The following is a 17,691-nucleotide window of genomic DNA, read 5'->3' on the forward strand; positions in this document are numbered from 1 at the left end:
TGCTTAATAAAATGGTTTTCTTTTGCTTGATGGGTACATGTGACATAAAGTTCTTCTGTTGATTGTTGACCTTGTGCTGACCACTGGAGATTCCAAAGGGGAAAAAAGCACAATCCTTACATTCCCAGAGCTCATATTCTAGGGGATGGATCCCAGTGAGACCCACCTAAATAATCTGAAAGTAATTCGGTAGAAAGTAATTGAGGAAGTAATTTGAGAAGTAATTACATTGGAGATGTAATCGAGAAATAATTTGACAGGTTTCCCAGGTGGGTGTGAGTTGAAGGCTGATCCCTGGTTTGAGCTGAGTGCTTGGCATCGATGGAAATTCATTCTGTCAAGCACCTATTCTTCATAAGTATTCCAGGCACATGTCTGTGCTGTCTGTGCACCAAGGAACATTCCAGACTAGAAAGTAGCCAACTTCATACAACTGGCACAGAGATAATTGCTCTGCATTTTGTGGCCCCAGTAACAGAACTTGTGTCCATCCCTAAATTCTCCAAAAGGGGCAGGCATCTGTCTAGTGGTGATGACATCCTCCGTGTCCAGGAGTCCCCACTGCACACCGGACAAGGTGCTGGGCTCAGCGGAAGCAGCTCTCCAGACTTCTTACACAGCCCCTTTCCTCTCCAGCCTCTGCGGCTCCATGAGCCCTTGCACTCCATTCTGCTGACTATGTGTGAAGACCAGCCTCACAGGCGCCTGCCCCTGCAGTCAGTTCTGGAAGCCTGTCGGGTTCATCGGGAAGAGGTGGCTGTATACCCAGCTTCTGCCAATCTCCATGTCCAACGGCTGGCCGGCTTAGTTCTGGGCACCATCTCTGAGGTCAGTGGAGATCTGTGCTTCCCAATCTAGGGGACACTAGCTACAGGTAGCTGTTAACATTTAAATTAGCTAAATTATAGTTCATTGAAATGAAATAAAATAAAATATTCAATGCCTCCGTCCCACCGACCACATTTCAAGAGCTCAGTTGCCACATGTGGCTGCTGATGAGCCTGCTGGACAGGGCAGATACAGAACGATCTCATCATGGTGGTTCTGCTGGGCAGCACTGATGAAGACTTTCGGGCAAGCCCAGATTTCTAATGTGGCCGAGACTCTCGGGATCTTTCAAAGAGCCCTTTATGTAAAAAAAGCAATTGTGTTTATAACCCACGAGTCAGCTCCCTTATTAAAATTTGACTAGGTCTCCTGCAAGGAGCCTTCCCTGATGGTGCCCTCAGTCCCTGGCTCCTCCCTCCCTCCGCTGTCCTGTGTCTGCCGAGAGTCCCCGTGTTGTGCGTGTCACACCGTGTTGCTTGCTGTCCTGTGCATTCCCCACCATCTAGCAAGAAGCTGACACATAGTAGGCATTTGGCTTAAGTTGGGTTCCCTTGAAGTGAAGCCAGAAATGGTTATGTTTATGCATGTTATTTATTTTAAAGATTTATCTATTTATTTTGGAGAAAGAGAGAGAGAGCATGGGTGGGAGGGGCAGAGGGAGAGGCGGAGAGAATCTCAAGCAGACCCCATGCTGAGCACAGAGCCTGATGCAGGGTTTGATCTCACGACCCCGAGATCACGACCTGAGCAGAAACCAAGGCCAAATGCGTAACCGATTGTGCCTCCCAGGCACCCCCATGCATGCTACTTATTGTGGAAGTGCCTCTAGGAGAGGGGGAATGCTGAAAGGAAGACAGGATGGCTGGCAAGCCCAGCCTGGAGGTGATCTCAGGAAGAGACAGCCTCAGCCTGGCCCCACGGAAGGTGGGCTGTGGTTTCTGGAGCAGGAATTGTGTCAGCGTTGGCCCCTGTGAGGCAGGGAAGTGTGAGAGAGAGGCCAATGAGGTGCTTGGGATATAAATGCAAGGAGGTCTGCATCTCAGAGGAACCAGAAGGGGGCAGGGCTGGAGACTGGTTGGGTAGCTGTGCACTTGTCCAGGGGTCAGGCTGAAGAACTGAGACCAAGACTAATGCAGGGGCCATGTGGATGGAGAGCAGGGGACAGCTCGGGTGCATGCTGCCCCCAGTCATTTAGAAAATGTCTCTTCCATCTTGTCCTCCTTCTTGGATCCCTCTGTCTTGGCATCTGAACATGTTCCTCCTATTCAAAGAGCCAGAAGAGCTACAGTGAAGCACAAATCACACGGTGAGGTCAGGGAGATGGACACACAAGAAAACGTGATATGATGTAGAAGTAGATGTAAGGTGATGAGGGAAGGTGACAAAAGGGACAATTCCCACTGCCTTGAGGGCAGAAGTGGAGAGGTTTGGAAGTAGAGAGAACACTACTCTGGGTCTTAGAGGCACAGAGGGGTTTAGCAGGGAGACCCTAGGCAGTGGGGAGAATGCATGAGCAAAGGCACAGTTGTGGAGGGGTCCACTGGTAGTGAGGGAAGGCAGCGAATTACCTTTAGGGTGCCTGTGGATGGTGGAGTCTGGAGCCCGCTCTGGTTGCCAAAGTGTATTGTTGGGCTCTCACTGTGTACAACAGACACTTCTGAACTGACTTAATCTGACAGCCAGTCTGTATGTGCCTATACAAATGTCCCCTTTTGACTTTGGGTTGTGGATGTGTGGTGCACTTGACCTTCAGGTGGGGAGGGGAGCTGCAGAAGGAAGCTACTCTGTGCAGTGGGACCGAAGCCGTCTGATCAGGAGTAGGCTGCATCAGGTGAGCTGTGAGAGCCCAGCAGCAGGCACCCTGGAGCGACCGCACCCCTGCAGAGGTGGGTACAGCATCCTGAGCATTCCCATGTTATTGTTTCCTGCAGCTAGGGGGCCGGACGTTCACCCGGGCAGGCTTCCCTCTTCCAGGAGCCCCGAAGGAGAAGAGGGAGTGTCTTCAGGAAAGCACCATCTGGAGATAATTATTTATATCAAACATAAACCCTTTTTTAAAATTGAGTTTGAACTGTCCATCTTGATAAAACAAATTTCAACAAATGACATAAGAGCAAAATAAAGCAATCTTTTAAAGATTGTTTTAGTTGTTGCTCTAGTCGTGTTAGAGGAACTGTTTTTTGAATAATCTTCAAATCTACTGTTCTCTACTCTTCAACTGAATCTAAGAGGCAACTGGGTGACGGGCATTAAGGGCACCTGATGGGTGGGGCACTGGGTATTACATGCAACCATGAATCACTAAACTCTATCTCTGAAACTAATAATACAGTATATGCTAATTAAATTGAATTTAAAGAGAGAATGAAAAAAAAATATAATGTTATTGTTTGCTGTCCCTAAAACAAGGTACTCTTTGCCCCTGGGTTTTGTCTCTCCCTCTCAAAAAAATAAGTTCCCCTGACCCTCTGGAACTATCATTCCCATTTCTCACATGAGCAAATAGACTCAGAGAGGGTAAGTCATTTTGCCAAAGTCACACAGTCAGTAAATCACGATGCTGATATCCACACCCTAGGCTGCTCAATTTAAGAGATCCATGCTCTTTACATCTTCCCGTGCCCTCCATCATGCTGTTTGCTTAGTTTCAGAGAGAAGCACAGAGACCCAGAGCTCCCTGGAGCCTGGTCCGAGCACCTCAGTCCCCAGTCACTGCAGCCTCTCGGCTAGTAGGTAAGTAGCAAGGTGTACAGTGTGTGGGCCACTTGTGGGACCTGCTGTATCTTGCTTCTTGGCTGATTGCTAATGCGAGAATTTTTGCTGCTCCAGAAAAAGCTGACCCTGCTCCATCGGTAGGTGGATTAAAAAAAGCAAACCCCACATTCAAGCTGATGTGTAGCCAGGGTGACGAGGGGCCAGATGGCAGCTATGTTGTCAGGCATTCTGTGTCCTCTGAAAATCCAGTTTAGGCTCCGTTCTGGAACAACGACATGCTTCCATGTTGTGATTATCTGTTGCTCCCCGAGGCGGCATAACAAACGACCACAAAACATAATGTTTAAAAATAATAGTTTCGGAGTACCTAGGTGGCTCAGTCTGTGAAGTGTCTGCCTTCAGCTCAGGCCATGACCTCAGGGTCCTGGGATCGAGTCTCATGTCAGGCTCTCTCTCATGCCCTCTGCCCCTCCCTTCCACCCCTGCTAGTGTTCTTAACATCTCTCTCTCTCTCTTTCAAATATATAAATACAATTTTTTTAAAAAAAAGAGTAATGGTTTATTTAGCTCTTGCTTATGCAAGTTGGACAATTCAGGCTGTGCTAGCTGGGAGGTTCTTCTGGACCCTTCTGGAGGTCCTTGTGCTCTGTGATCAGTTGCAGCCTGGCTAGGCAGCTTCACTTTTGGGGGTGGCTGGCTCTTATCTGGGGGAGCCCTGGCTCTTCACCAGTAGGCTAGCCTGGGATTGTCCTTATGATAATGGCAGAGTTGAGAGAGAGAGAGAGAGAGAAGGAAGGGATGGAGGAAGAGAGAGGCACAGGGCATGGGTCATGGAGAAAAAGTGGCTGGTTTTGGAATGAATCTGACATAGATGCTCAAATCTGCTCCAAAACCACATGGGGCCATATCTTCCTGCATCTGGAGCATTAGGAATTTTGAAGTTTGGGTATTTATTTCTTTACATGTTGATTTGTTGTCCTTCTATCATCAGCCAAGGACTGTGACAATACTTGATGTCCCATACACAGCTGGGGCCTTGACTGGATGCTGTAGGTTCATCTCATAGTAATTTTTTTTCCTGCTATTTAAAACTCTGTGTTTTTTTTTTCCCAATGAAAAGAGCTTTTTTTTTTTCCTGATTCCATAAACAATGCATTTTTTTTTTATCAAAGCATTTCAAACACTTTATAAAATTCTAAGTAGGAAAGTCAGGATCCCCTGTGACCGACCCCATCACCAGCTTCAAGTTCTTTAGGAGCTGGGGTCATAGGACCTGCCTGTCCTGATCACAGTGAGCTGAAGCAGGGTTTTGGGGTGGGAGGAAATGGACTGGGACCTGGCCCCTCAAACCCCACCCTGCTCCTGTGGCTCTGCAGCCTCAGCGACCTCCTTGGAAAAGTACACATGGTAACTTTCCCTCTAGGTGTGGGGCAAAGGGAAAGTAGGGAAGTTCCCTGTCCAGTAGAGCACCTGCGCACCGTGGGCTTTCATTGCTGGTGGCCGTTTCCATTGTGTGTCATCTTTCCCCTTCTTGACTGCTGGCCAGTGCTCTGCCAATGGAAGCTCCCCCAGAGCTTGAGGACGGACAGCAGCTCAGCTCTGGCTCCATGTTCCCAGTGTCCGCAGAAACCTCACAGTCAGCAATTCCTTCTCAAAGGGCTTTTCTGCAAAGAAAAGGAAAGGTGAGCAAAAGAGAACCAAAAGACCTTCTCCAAAGAGGTTTGAGTGGGGAGCTGTGTGGCTGACACCGTCGTTGAAAATGGGCAGGCTCCCTTGGCTGAGATTTTCAGCTCTGGCATCACCCCTTCTTGAACAGCACTGCCAATAGCTGAAAATTGTTTTAATAACCACATAAGCCCTGTGGTTTAATCATGAAGGGATGAGGGTCCCCTGGAGCAGGGACAAGCCCCTGCCTGGCTGTTCATGGAGGAGGCTGCCTTTGTTAAACGTTTGGCCTGGGCATCTGCAGCCGTTTGGGAACATCAGACCCAGATGCCCCCAGAAAGCCTTCGTTTGTTGGCCTATCTGTTGCTGAGAGATTTGCTTAAACTTCCTTAGCCAATTTGAGAGGAGTTGAGCCTAGAGTAGCTTCGGGACATCCTCTCCTTTGTGGCTCTGGGCTCCCACACTCCTCACGCCCCTGCTGCCCTCAGAGACCACTCTACCACGTTCTCAGGTAGACAGGGTCCGGGACATCTTCCTCTTCTTTGGCTTTTCGCCATGATCATTCGTAAGGACACTTCTACAAGACTCTCTCAGGACGCATTTCATTTACTGGCTGGTCTTTTGGCCTTTGGAGCAGGAGTCTGGTAGGTTTCCTTGGGGGGCACATTAGTAGGCCTACCCAATCCTATCACTCTTAGATTTGGGTGAGTTTCTTAACCTCTTGGAGCCCCAATTTTCTGACAAATGGGTTGAGATTATGCACCCCACAGGATGATGGCTGCATGTAACTAATGATAGGTATGAAAGTATCTCCCCATCACAAGCATGATACAAACAATGTGAAATTGGAAAGAGCTGCCCGTGCACATTATCGATTCAACATACAGAGCTAGAAAAACATTCATCCAATCGAAACCTAGAGGTATTTTTGCTTTAGAAAATCTCTAGCATATAACATACATTTGTATTATATAATGTGTTTTATAATTTTGATACATTCAAAAGATTATGTAATGATGTGTGAATTATGAAACACGCAATGAAGCAGACAGCCAGCTTAAGAGCTAGGACAGCACCAAGAGCACTGTACCCACTGTTAAGCCATCTGCTTTGAGATGCCCAACTTCACTGAGTTGAGCTCTGTTGAACCTCCCCCCTGCCACACCCTGGCCCATTGAGCCCCGTTTCCCTGAAACCTGTTTCCTGCTGGCTCTCAGGAAGGGAGTGCTGTTAGAGGATTAGGGGAGGTGAGTGCATTGGGGCAGTCCAGTCCAAGAGCTGGGGGACCAGACCCCCTGGGATGTGACTTCTCTTCTGTACCATGAGTGACTCTTGAGTGTTTTTCCCAGTTCTCTAGGCCCGAGTTCATCTTGCTGGCTGGAGAGGTCCCGGTGACTTTGCATCTACCTGGCTCTGTTGTGGTAATTGCTGGGATAAATGGGCAGGGGTGGGGGGTGGTGAGGGAACCACTCTGCTGGACAGTCCTGGAGGCTGACTGACTTCTAACTGCGGTTTCAGGCTGGGGTGCTCGCTCTCTCCTCCAGACTCCTGCCGGAGCTCTGGGCTAAGTCACACTCCTGCTTCCTGTCCTTCAGCACTCCCTCTTCTCCTCAAACAGGAGTCCTCTGCTACTTCTGGCTCAGCCTTGCTTGTCTTTCCAGACTCAGCTCGACTTTGTCACCTTAACGGGTCAGCAAACATTGTTTAAGCATCTAGCATGTGCCAGGCACTACTCCAGACCCCAGATTGTTAATGTGAACACAAGAGCATCCTTTCCACGTGCAGCTTTCATCCTAGCGTATCTGCATTTGTCTAGTGTCAGGTGGAAAAGTCAGTCTTCCTTTCCTTAGCCCTGCTTTCCCAGTCCTGGGAAGACTGTGGATGCCTGAGGATTCAGCCTCTGTATGGAGAGGCACTTGGTGCCTGGATTGGGGGTGGGTGAGAGGCTTGGCCCTGCTAAGATCCACTGAAAGAGCTTTGGTGATCCTAGCCCAGAGTGGGGACAGTCACTGCCACGCCCTGCTCCGAGATGTCTTGGGGGGCATGTGTTCTTTTCTAGGACCCTTCCTGAGCCAGCCCTTTGCAGAGGAAGGGAGTGATAGGCTGCCCTGGGCGGAGAGTAGAAAGGGGGAGTGGGAGGGCCAGGTTGAGTTGGGCTGGAGCACCAGTTAGCTGCTAGAACCATTCTGGCAAGTGGGACCATGGGAGCCCCTTGTGTAGCCCTATTGTCCCACTGGACCTCACTTAGAAAAATACATGTTCAAGGACACAACTATTAAAAATTTCAAGAGGGCCGTTGTAGAGCATTAAACCCAAGGAGAGGGCCCTTCAAGCACATGGGGTGGCCCCCACATCTCTCTTAGCTGATTCATCAGGGAGCCTTGGAGTGTGATCAGCACTGCCCTGGGTCATATGGGAACAATCTCCCATAGGGTCCTCAGGTTCGTACTGGCCCCTGGAGTGTGGGGCCTGCCCCTGGGTGCCACAAGGGATAAGGTGTGGTCATAAAGTCACGCATGCCAGTGTCCATCCTTAACTGTCCTTTAATGAGGACTTTGTTGGGGGAGATCTGGGCCAGGCTTCTGGCTGGGCTGTGGGCTATGATGGTAGAATGATGGGGGTTCTTGGTGACTGAGCAATTGCAACTGTGGTCAGCATGGGGCTGTGGTGGCAGGTGAATCTGGAATTAACTGGAAGAGGGTGAAGCGAGAAAGCAGATGGCTGCTCATCTTTGGTTGTGGCTCTGGTGACTGATGTCTGGATTCAGAGCAACTCCCTTAGCCTTTAACCTCCTCACCAATCTGTGCCCACCCCTTGTCTTTCTTCTGGGCTATCCCTGGAGAAACAGATTCAGGGTGATCCACAACCCTGCGACATCTGATCCATGTAGGATAGCCCTGAGCAGCCCAAGTCCTCCCAGGAAGCGGAGCCCAGGGAACGGTTGGGATTTCAAGAAAGCAGAAGCATGTAGACTGGCCTCCCAGCCTTCATGGCCCCTGAGGAGCCTGGCAGAGTGTGGATTTGAGTCCAGTTCTGCCTCTTACTAACTCTGACACCATCCCTTGCTGTTCTTACCATCCCTTCCTACTAAGCAGGTCCCTTACTGTCTCTGAAACTCATCTCTCCTCTGTGGGTAGGAACCCTAACTTCTTATTTCTTAGGATTATTTGTCATGATGTGAGACAATGCATAGTGCTTAGCACAGTAGCCAGCCAATGCAAAGACTCCATGTCGTGTACTTATTGTTACAGTTGCCACTATCTATTGTTTTCAGACCAAAAAAGGGAAATCCTATTTGGCTCTCAGGGACCTCTGCGTGGTGTTGTTGAGTGGGCAGCGTCTGGAGGTGAAATGTGACATTATGTCAACAGCGGGAGCCGTCTTCAGCGCTGTCATGTCCTTTGTCCACCTTGGGGAGCTCACCTACTTTGGCTTGGCCTACATGAAAGGTGAGTGGCTCCTGGGCAGCCCACAGTGGACCTGCTGCTTCAGGTGACCCAGATGTTGAAAAAAATTGCTCGAGGCTGGGACACATCACCTTGCACATCTAGACGTCCGTTAGCATGGGGAAGGCTTCAAGGACTCATTGCAAAGTGTCAAGGAAGCTCAGAAGATGATAATGAAACTGTGTGTGAAAGATAGTGTGGGTTTCCAAGAGGGGCTGGGTGTGGCTGGTACATCTCAAAGCACTGGTGTCAGACAAGTGAACATTGAAAGCATTTCCACGTAGGTGGGAATACAATGTGGTACTGCCACTGTGCAAAACTGTATGGTGGCTCCTCAAAAAATTAAAAATCGATTTACCACATGACCCAGCAATTCCACTTTTGTGCACATGCCTCGAATAATCGAAAGCAGGGTCTTCCGGAGAGATTTTTACGCCCATGTTTGTAGGAACATTGTTCACAGCAGCTAAAATGTGGGAGCCACCCATTTTCCTTTGACAGATGAATGTGAGAGCAAACTGTGGTCTCTACATATAATGGAATGTATGTTCTTCCTTAAAAAGGAAGAACATTCCAGCATATGCGACAATATGGGTGAACCTGGAGGATGTTGGGCTAAGTGAAATAAAACAGTTGCAAAGAGACAAATATTGCATGACTCCACCTGTGTGAGTACCAAGGATAGTCAAAATCGTAGGAACAAAAAGTAGAATGGTGGTTGCCAGGGGCTGAGCGGTGGGGCCGGGAGATATGGTTTGATGGGTTTAGAGTTGCAATTCCACGGGATGAAGCATGCTGGAAGGTGGTAACGGCTTCCCAACACGGTGAATATACTTAATAGTACTGAACTGTACATTTGACTATGGTTAAGATGGTAAATTTGTTATCGTGTGTATTTGGCCACAATAAAAATAATTTTAAATTTCCAAACAATCATCCAGGACTGATGGGAAGTCGGCACCCCAACCAGGAGCCCAAGTTAAGAGTCCATTATGAAGATCCTGAAGGAAAGCCTTCTTCCCTTCTTCCCATCGCTGCCTTTCCATTAAGGGGCTCCTATTTCTGTCTACGCAAATATACCTTTGCTGTTGTCGAAGCTCTTTAACTACTGTATGGGATAATGGGAAGGAGGCGGGGTGGGGATCATTTGGGCTTTCAGGTTCAACTCTGGCTCTGCCAGCCCATCTTGCTTAGGAGTCATCATCTTTGTGTTCTTCTGTTCTCCCATCCCTGATGGGAGGCACTGGAGGACAAACTCGGTAGGAGCTCAAGTCCTGAATTGGACTCCTGGATTGGAGTTTCCAAGCTGGCCACTTTCAGGTCAGAAGCTAAAGATGACTCCACTCATGCCCTGCCTTAGTTTGCTGGGGCTGCTAAATGAAATACTGTAGACTAGGTGGCTTAAACAATAGGTCTTTATATCTTTATATCTTAACTGGAAAGTTGAAGGTTGGAGTTGGAGCATGGCCAGACTTGGGGTTCTGCTCCTGGCTCCCAGATGGCCACCTTCTCATGTTGTCCTTAAATGGAAAAGAGAGTGAGCCCTGGTCTCTTCCTCTTACTACACTAATTCCAAGATAAACCTAATTACCTCCCAGAAGCTCTACCTTACCCCCGTTACAGTGGGGGTAAGAACATTGGGGAGATACATACATTCAGTCTATATCTTGCCCATGGCTGGGGGAGCTTGGGTTTGGTCCAGTTGAGACAAAGGGCCTGGCCCATGGCAGTAATGGAATAAATACTCATCCCCTTGTTTTTCATTTTATCTGCACAGGCGGTAACTGGAAGGCAATTTCTAGTGATATCTTCTCTGAGATAAATAATCACATTTCTGCTCTTGGAGCTGAGTTCCTCTTCCTTTACTCTCTCCTTTTTGTTTCTGACTCCTGGCCCCTCATAGACTCAGCAAGCGTCCTGTGGTGACAGATGACCAGGACAGGTGTCCTGCTCTCTCCTGCCCTCAGGTGTCTCCTGTCTGGCCCTTCTGGGCAGAGCTCAAAGCTGAGGGTTTAAAGGGGTGGTACTTGCCTGACTGGTTTTCCCTCTTGACTTTTATTTCAGGGAAAGAGTTCTTTTTCTTGGACAATGAAACCAGGTTGTGCAAAATAGCCCCTAAAGGCTGGAGTGAGCAGCCCCAGAAGAAGACCTTCTCGAATACCTTCACTCTCTTTCTGAGGATAAAGTTCTTTGTCAGTTGCTGTTTGCAACTCCAGTGAGTGCTCCAAAATTCTTCATTTGTTCCTTCAGGGACCTGGGTCTGTGCTGGCTGATGTCAGAGTTAGAGATAATGGATAGCAAGTGCTTGGAGAGTTGTAAATTGCATGTAAATAACAACAGTCATTGTGATTGATCTTGTTGATTAGATTTCAGTATGACAGAAGAGGGGGAAGTCAGTGTTTGGGCCCTGGTCAAAATGAGCACTTGCCCCTTTGTTTCAAACATGGTCCACTCAAAGTCAAAGTTCTCCCTTGTCCCCAACATGACCATCCCTCAGCAGCCCAGGGATCGGGGTTGGAGGAAAGGGTAATGTATGACTATGGAGTTGGGTCATTGCCTCTTTGGTCCTTCGCTTACAAAAAATATCACCTGAATATCAGTTTTCTCACTTGAACCATAGCAACTAACGTCTCTGTGGGCATTGTGTCAAGTGCCTGGCACATAGTGGTCCTCAACTCGTTGCAGGAGGCATGATGTGGATAAAGGAGACCACACTCATCTTACTAACATTGCCCTCTAGGTTCTGTTGGCTCGTATCCCATCTCTTGTCCTTTCCCTGATTTCCAGACTGAGAAAACCCTCTGGTTTTAGTATTCTCTTTCCCCCCTCAGCATTTCAGTGGCCCTTATTCCTGCATCTCTTTCCCAGGCACAGCCAGACAAGACATCAGTTTTATCTGCAGCTTCGGAAAGACATCCTGGAGGAGAAGCTCTACTGCAATGATGAGACCCTGCTGCAGCTGGCAGTCCTTGCCTTGCAGGCTGAGTTTGGCAATTACCCTGAGGAGGTAGGGGTGGAAGCCTGATGGGGTGAAAACCGAGGTGGGGTCACTGGAGAAGCAGTTATGGGAATTATGGGAAAAGGGGGGAACAATTAGAAATATAGATACTGGGACTTTGAAGAGTGTTTTAGCATCTACCACTAAGATTGAGGTAAATGGTATCCTACCATCTATCTACCCATCCACCCATCCATCCACCCATGTGTCTAACCCACCTACCCATCTACCCACCAATCTGTCTAACTATCCAACACCTATCCGCCCATCTAACCACCTATCCAGCTGTATATCCATCCACCCAAATACCCATCCTTCCATCAATCCATCCATCCATCCCATCCATCTTCCTTTTTTTTTTTTTTAAGGATTTTATTTATTTATTTGACAGACAGAGATCACAAGTAGACAGAGAGGCAGGCAGAGAGAGAAGAAGAAGCAGGCTCCCTGCTGAGCAGAGAGCCTGATGCGGGGCTCCATCCCAGGACCCTGGGATCATGACCTGAGCTGAAGGCAGAGGCTTAACCCACTGAGCCACCCAGGAGCTTCTCCATCCATCTTTCATTGAATATTCTTCACTAGGCTTTAGGGGATACAAAGATGAACAAGTCAAGTGTATACATTGAAATATAGTTCTAATCTAAGCTTTCTCCTAAAACAATAATTTACTTATTTATTGAGTTCCCACCAGAGTCTCTGATCTTCCTGGCCAAGCCCTTGTCCTTGCAGCAGAATCACACATACATTTCTTTGATAGAATTTGCCTGTGATGGTTCTGTGTTACTGTCCTTGGGGACTTAGTAGAGTCTACTGGTTATTAATTTGCAGATACATCAGAATTAGGAGGGATAATATTAATATATTCACTTACTTATTTAAAATTCAAAATGTGGGGGATGAACCGGACAGGAAAGAAGGAGCAGCCAGGTGAGCTGTGACGGGGGCTGGGCAATTTTGCTCTGGGTTCCCAAACACCCAATGCATGTTCCACACGAGGGGAAAAGGGCTTGACAACAGACCTCAGCTGAGACTAAGTCATATGAGCCAGTTATGTAACATGCCATCCAAACATAGAATCTGCATCAGTAAAAATGGAGAGGGAAAAGCGAGGAAGGTGGGCTCCCCACCAGCCCACCAGGCTTTCTCTTGGCAGATATTGCCATTGTCACATGACAAGAGCTGTGTGACTCTAGGAAGAGCTTAACTTGAAGAAGATATACTAAAGAGAGGCCCTGAGGACTGTGTGAAGGAGGAATCCACTGCTCAAAAGGAAAAACATGCAAGGTCTAATCCCTATACCCCTGGGCCTTTGCATGTTTCCCAGCAGTGTCTATAGCCATCCCCACCCTACCCAGCTTCTAAGGCCAATCTCAACCTCACAACTTTCCTGGTCTCTCTATAAGTAGAAGGAAACCCTCACTCCCACCCTCGGATACTTTTTGACATCTCCTTCCCACCTCTTGATTCAGTGATGTCTTGATAATGAGTGAAGAAAATCAAGCTCAGATTGGCTTGAATACAACATGTAATTTATTGTCTTGCAAGAATGAAGTGTCCAGGTCCTCCCTACCCTTCTGATGGCTTCTAGCCCTTTTACTGCTTACTTGGTAGCTTCTTCCTCTCTCCTTTTAGCCTCCAGGGCTGGGGTCCCAGCCATGTCTATGGCTTGCTGGGCATAGGGACTCAAAGGGCATCAGCAAGCCTTGGGCTTCCTGCATCTCTGGGCTGTGCTCTTCTCTACAGGTTTGCCTTCAGTGGCCTCTGGATTCTACCCTTCTTGCACAAAGGGAGGAACTTCTTTTCTCTCCTTCTCTTTCTCCCTCTCTTTTCCTCTCTCTACCTCTCTTATGGAAATCCTGTATTTCTATCTCCTTAGTTCTGATAGGATGTCATGTGTCTACAGAAGCCAGTCGCTGTGGTGGGAGATGCCATGCTCTGATTAGTTAGACCTGAGTTACATGGTCACCGTGAGAACCAGGGTAGAGTTCACGCTATGCAAATGTGTGAACTGAGAGGGAGGAGTGATGGCTTCCATTTCCGGAAAGAGAGGAAGTGGTGGCACATGGCTAAAAATATATGTCTGCCATCAGTGAACACTTAGTGGTCAGCCATGCTACATCCCTAGTGACCAAAAGAGCTGTGTTTGGCTGGAGGTCTGAGTCTTCTGGTATCACTTGGGTCTGGCCTCGTGTTATGGGTTGAAGTATGTTCCTTCAAAATTTCTTTGTTGAAGCTGTAGCCCCTAGTACTCAGAATGCGACTGTATTTGGAGATGGGGTCTTTGAAGAGGTGGTTAAGTCAAAATGAGGCTTTTGCTTGGGTCTTAGTCCAATCTGACTGGGTCTATGTAAGAAGGGATTATGACACACAGAGAGACACCATATTGTGGGAGCACAGGGGAGAGGCCATGTGGAGAAACAGAAGGACAGCGGCCATCTGCAAGCCAAGGGGAGAGTCTTCAGAAGGAACCAACCTGCCAACATCTGGATCTTGGGATTCTAGCTTCCAGAACTGTGAGAGAATAAATTTCTGTCATTTAAGACACCCAGCCTGTGGTATTTGTCATGACAGCCCTGCAAATGGACACGGCTGGAGTCTGAGAAGGGAAAGCTGCAGCCACCACCGAGTGTGGACACCATGCAGAGATCTGTGGTCTTAGTCCTCGCACAAGGTGGGGTGCAGAGGACAAGGGTAGGTGATATCTCAGCCTGCCTGCTTTGCCTCAGTAACTGGGTTTAAGAGCAAGGGCAAGCTCAAAAGTTAAAATGGTTCTTGAGAACAATGGCTTTCAAGTGTTCTGTGTCACGACCCATGATAAAACAACAACAAAAAAGGTAGATGTTATAGCCCAATGTTATCTTATGTTATGTTTTGTTATGTTTTAGCCCCCCACACGTACAGAGAACAGAACTGAAGCAAAAGTTTAAGAAACAAGATGCACCCTTTCTATATGTGATACACACAGGGATTTGCTATTCTCTTCTAGTTCATTTTACAAATGCTGGCTATTAAATGGCTATTAATGAATGAACTATTAATCATTACCTCACTAGTGTGTTAGAAGCTGAAGTTTTAAAAACCCTTTTTAGACTATCCTAGAACCATGTTATTTTCTTCCAGTACATCTTCCGAAAGTATTGCCATGTCCAGGGTCTTCCAAGGCCCTCTTTGTGCCCTCACTCTGCTGCATTTTTCTTCATAGCATTTACCACTGCCTCCCATGGAATATGTCCTCATTGATCAGCCATCCTCCACTCCAGCTCCTTCCCCAGATCATGGGGAGCCTCGGCCTCTCTCACTGCTGTGGACTAGAGCGGTTCCAAGATGCTCTCTGCTGTCCTCATATGGCCCCCAAAGGCAGACCTTTCCCTTTTACGTGTATGTGTAAAGGCAGCGGATAACCCAAACGCTCTCATTTGGGCCCCCACTCCCTCAGTCCTCATGTACAGAGAGCCTGCTCCATGCTTGGTATCATCTAAGCCCTCTAACCCTGCAAAGCCCATGTTATTTCCACCCCCGGGTGAGAAAGATCACACCCCTATGAGTCTGGGGAAGCTATTGAGATCCCAGCCAGGACTCACTTCTGGGGCCTTGCTTTGCTGTGTGTCAGGCACTGGGCTGGGTGTATCAGAAGGTGTCAGGGAGACTCAGACAGGAGGGCCTGTCCCTGTGTCTGTGTCATTGAGGGAGCTGGAGGGGAGGGTTCCCGCTATGTGGCACTAGCTAATGCAATTGGGAGGCTGGGCAGCACCGCCAGCCAGATCTAGGATGAACCTCCTGTGCCCTCTGAAGGGACTTATATTTTGTCTGATAAATGGTTCTAGTGCTGGAGAAAAAAAAAATTAATTTGGAAACCACTGCAGTGAAAGACTGGGAGCCACTGAAGAATTCTAAGCAGGGAAGTGACATGATTACATTTGCATTTTAAAAAGGGAGACAAAGACATTTTGGTATAAAAATAAATCTCCTTAATCACATCATCATGGCACAACAGCTTTCCTTGGGGTGCAGTCCCCACAACCTGTGGGGACCTTCACACAGGTGCAGACAGAGCCACGTCTGAGTTGCATTCTGCTTCTCCACTTGATGGCAGGTGTCTTCCCGTGGCCTTCCTAATGACCTAATGACCCGTGGGTGGTTACACGGTACACCTCACAGGGGTGGACCTTTGCTCACCTCTCCATCCTCTCACTGTTGGGCAGCACCTGGAAGAGCCGTGTAAGGGGTAATACCATTATTCTTGTCCCCATTGTTTCTGATCTTCCTTTTTAATGAATGACATAGAAACCAATGCATGCATTAGGGTTTTTCTTAGTTCCATATTGACTTCTTCTCTTGGTCATAGTCCAAGCTGAGTCCAAGATCCTCAGTACTTTTAGGTTTGCAGTGAAATTGAGTGGAAGATGGGGAAATATCTCATGTACTCCTTTGCCCCCACACATGCATGGCTTGTCCCATCATCAGCACCAGCCACCAAAATGGTACCTGTGTTCCAGCTGATAAACCTACATCAACACATCACTATCCCCCAGAATCCATCATTGACATTCATGTTCCCTTTTGGTGTTGCACATTCTATGGGTTTGAACAAATTTATAATAACATATATTCATTAGTAGAGTATCATACAGTAGTTTCACTGCCCTAAAAATCCTCTCTGTTCCATATACGTGTCCCTCCTTCTCCATTCCCCCAACCATCCACTGGCAATTACTGTTCTTTTGACCTTCTCCGTAGTTTCACATTTTCTAGAATGTCATGTGGTTGGAGTCATACAGTATGTGGTCTTTTCAGATTGACTTCTTTCACTTAATAGGCACTTAAGTTTCCCCCATGTCTCTTGTCTTTTCATGGCTTGATAGCTCATTTTCTTTTAGTGCTGAATAATATTCTGTTGTTGGGATAAACTACAGTGTCTTTATCCACTCACCTACTGAAAGATATCTTTTGCTTCCAAGTTTTGGCAATTATGAATACAGTTGCTATAAACATTTATGTGAAGGCTTCTGTGTGGACATACGTTTTCAACTCCTTTGGGTAAACACCAAGAAGCATGATTGCTGGATCCTATGGTAAGACTAAGTTTGCAAGACAAATTGTCTTCTAAAGTGGCCATCCCAGTTTGCATTCCACAGGCTGCACAGGAGAGTTCCTGTGGTTCCACATCTACACCAGCCTGTGCTGCTGTCAGTGTTCTGGATCTGGGTCATTTTAATAGCATTCCGAAGGCTTTTTTTAGGCAGGACGTTGCTGGTCAATTTCTCTCCATTTGTGTCTCTGAGCTGAGCCCAGAACTGGCGTGGACTAGCTCTCAGCTGAGGATTCTTAGTCCATAGCCTTATGGGGACAGGTCTGTGCTACCCCAGGAGATGGGGATGTAGTGGATGATATGCTCTTCCCTTCAGATCCCCTCCTCAGACTGACTTGCCCATCCCCATCCCTGAAAAAGCAAGAACTCCCAGCTCACAGCTGCTTTTCTCATGGGGAGTTGCCCACAGCTATGGGGAAGTGCCTTGGCAAAGTTTAAGCTGGGAGGAGTGGCCTGAAACCAGGACAACCAAATTCAGGAAGATAAGGACAGGGTCAGCTTCCTCTGCCAAGTTCTGCATTCCTCATTCCTTACAGTGGACCCAAGACCACCCCTCCAAAACTTCTGCATACCTTTCTGCCCCAGGGTCTGTATCAGGGAGCCCTGCATCAGCTGGTGAGTGAGGCTGATCTTCTAGATGCTCATGGTGGTGGGGAGGAGGGGAGAGGGTGGCAGGCTCAGGTTCCCTAAAGAGTAGACCAGATAGACGTTCAGGTGAACCTCTATCTGGTGGGGTGAGGTGGGGTTATCAGGTCTTCTCTTGTTCAAGGGACAGCTTCTTGATCCCCTTCCTATAGAGAGATGGTGACACAGCCAAGACCTCCCTTGCAAGAGGGGGCAGTATACTAGGAGCACAAGCAGACAGAAATACTAGATGGATAAAAAAGAAACAAAGTTTTAGGGCCAGGATTTTGCTGTGCCTCTCAGGAAGTGGCATATCATCATGGAAT

The 17,691-nt window shown here is 47.8% G+C and overlaps 1 protein-coding gene across 5 annotated transcripts in view; it reads left to right on the forward strand.

The window, feature by feature from the left end:
* FRMPD2 (FERM and PDZ domain containing 2) overlaps positions 1–17,691 on the forward strand; it is a 219,170-nt gene that overhangs the window by 21,068 nt on the left and 180,411 nt on the right. For all 5 annotated transcript variants that reach the window (XR_001181748.2, XM_045068702.1, XM_013063163.2 and 2 more), the window contains 8 exons: positions 637–828; positions 2,582–2,714; positions 3,474–3,561; positions 5,090–5,225; positions 6,558–6,629; positions 8,483–8,657; positions 10,719–10,869; positions 11,523–11,661. Coding sequence is in view for 4 of the 5 variants with exons in the window: in XM_045068702.1 (XP_044924637.1) it covers positions 637–828; positions 2,582–2,714; positions 3,474–3,561; positions 5,090–5,225; positions 6,558–6,629; positions 8,483–8,657; positions 10,719–10,869; positions 11,523–11,661 (1,086 nt within the window). In the remaining variant the exon portion in view is untranslated. The remainder of the gene's footprint in view (positions 1–636; positions 829–2,581; positions 2,715–3,473; positions 3,562–5,089; positions 5,226–6,557; positions 6,630–8,482; positions 8,658–10,718; positions 10,870–11,522; positions 11,662–17,691) is intronic.

This window comes from Mustela putorius, unplaced genomic scaffold (assembly GCF_011764305.1).
Source record: "Mustela putorius furo isolate JIRA1106 unplaced genomic scaffold, ASM1176430v1.1 tig00003909_pilon_pilon_pilon, whole genome shotgun sequence".
Taxonomy (NCBI): domain Eukaryota; kingdom Metazoa; phylum Chordata; class Mammalia; order Carnivora; family Mustelidae; genus Mustela; species Mustela putorius.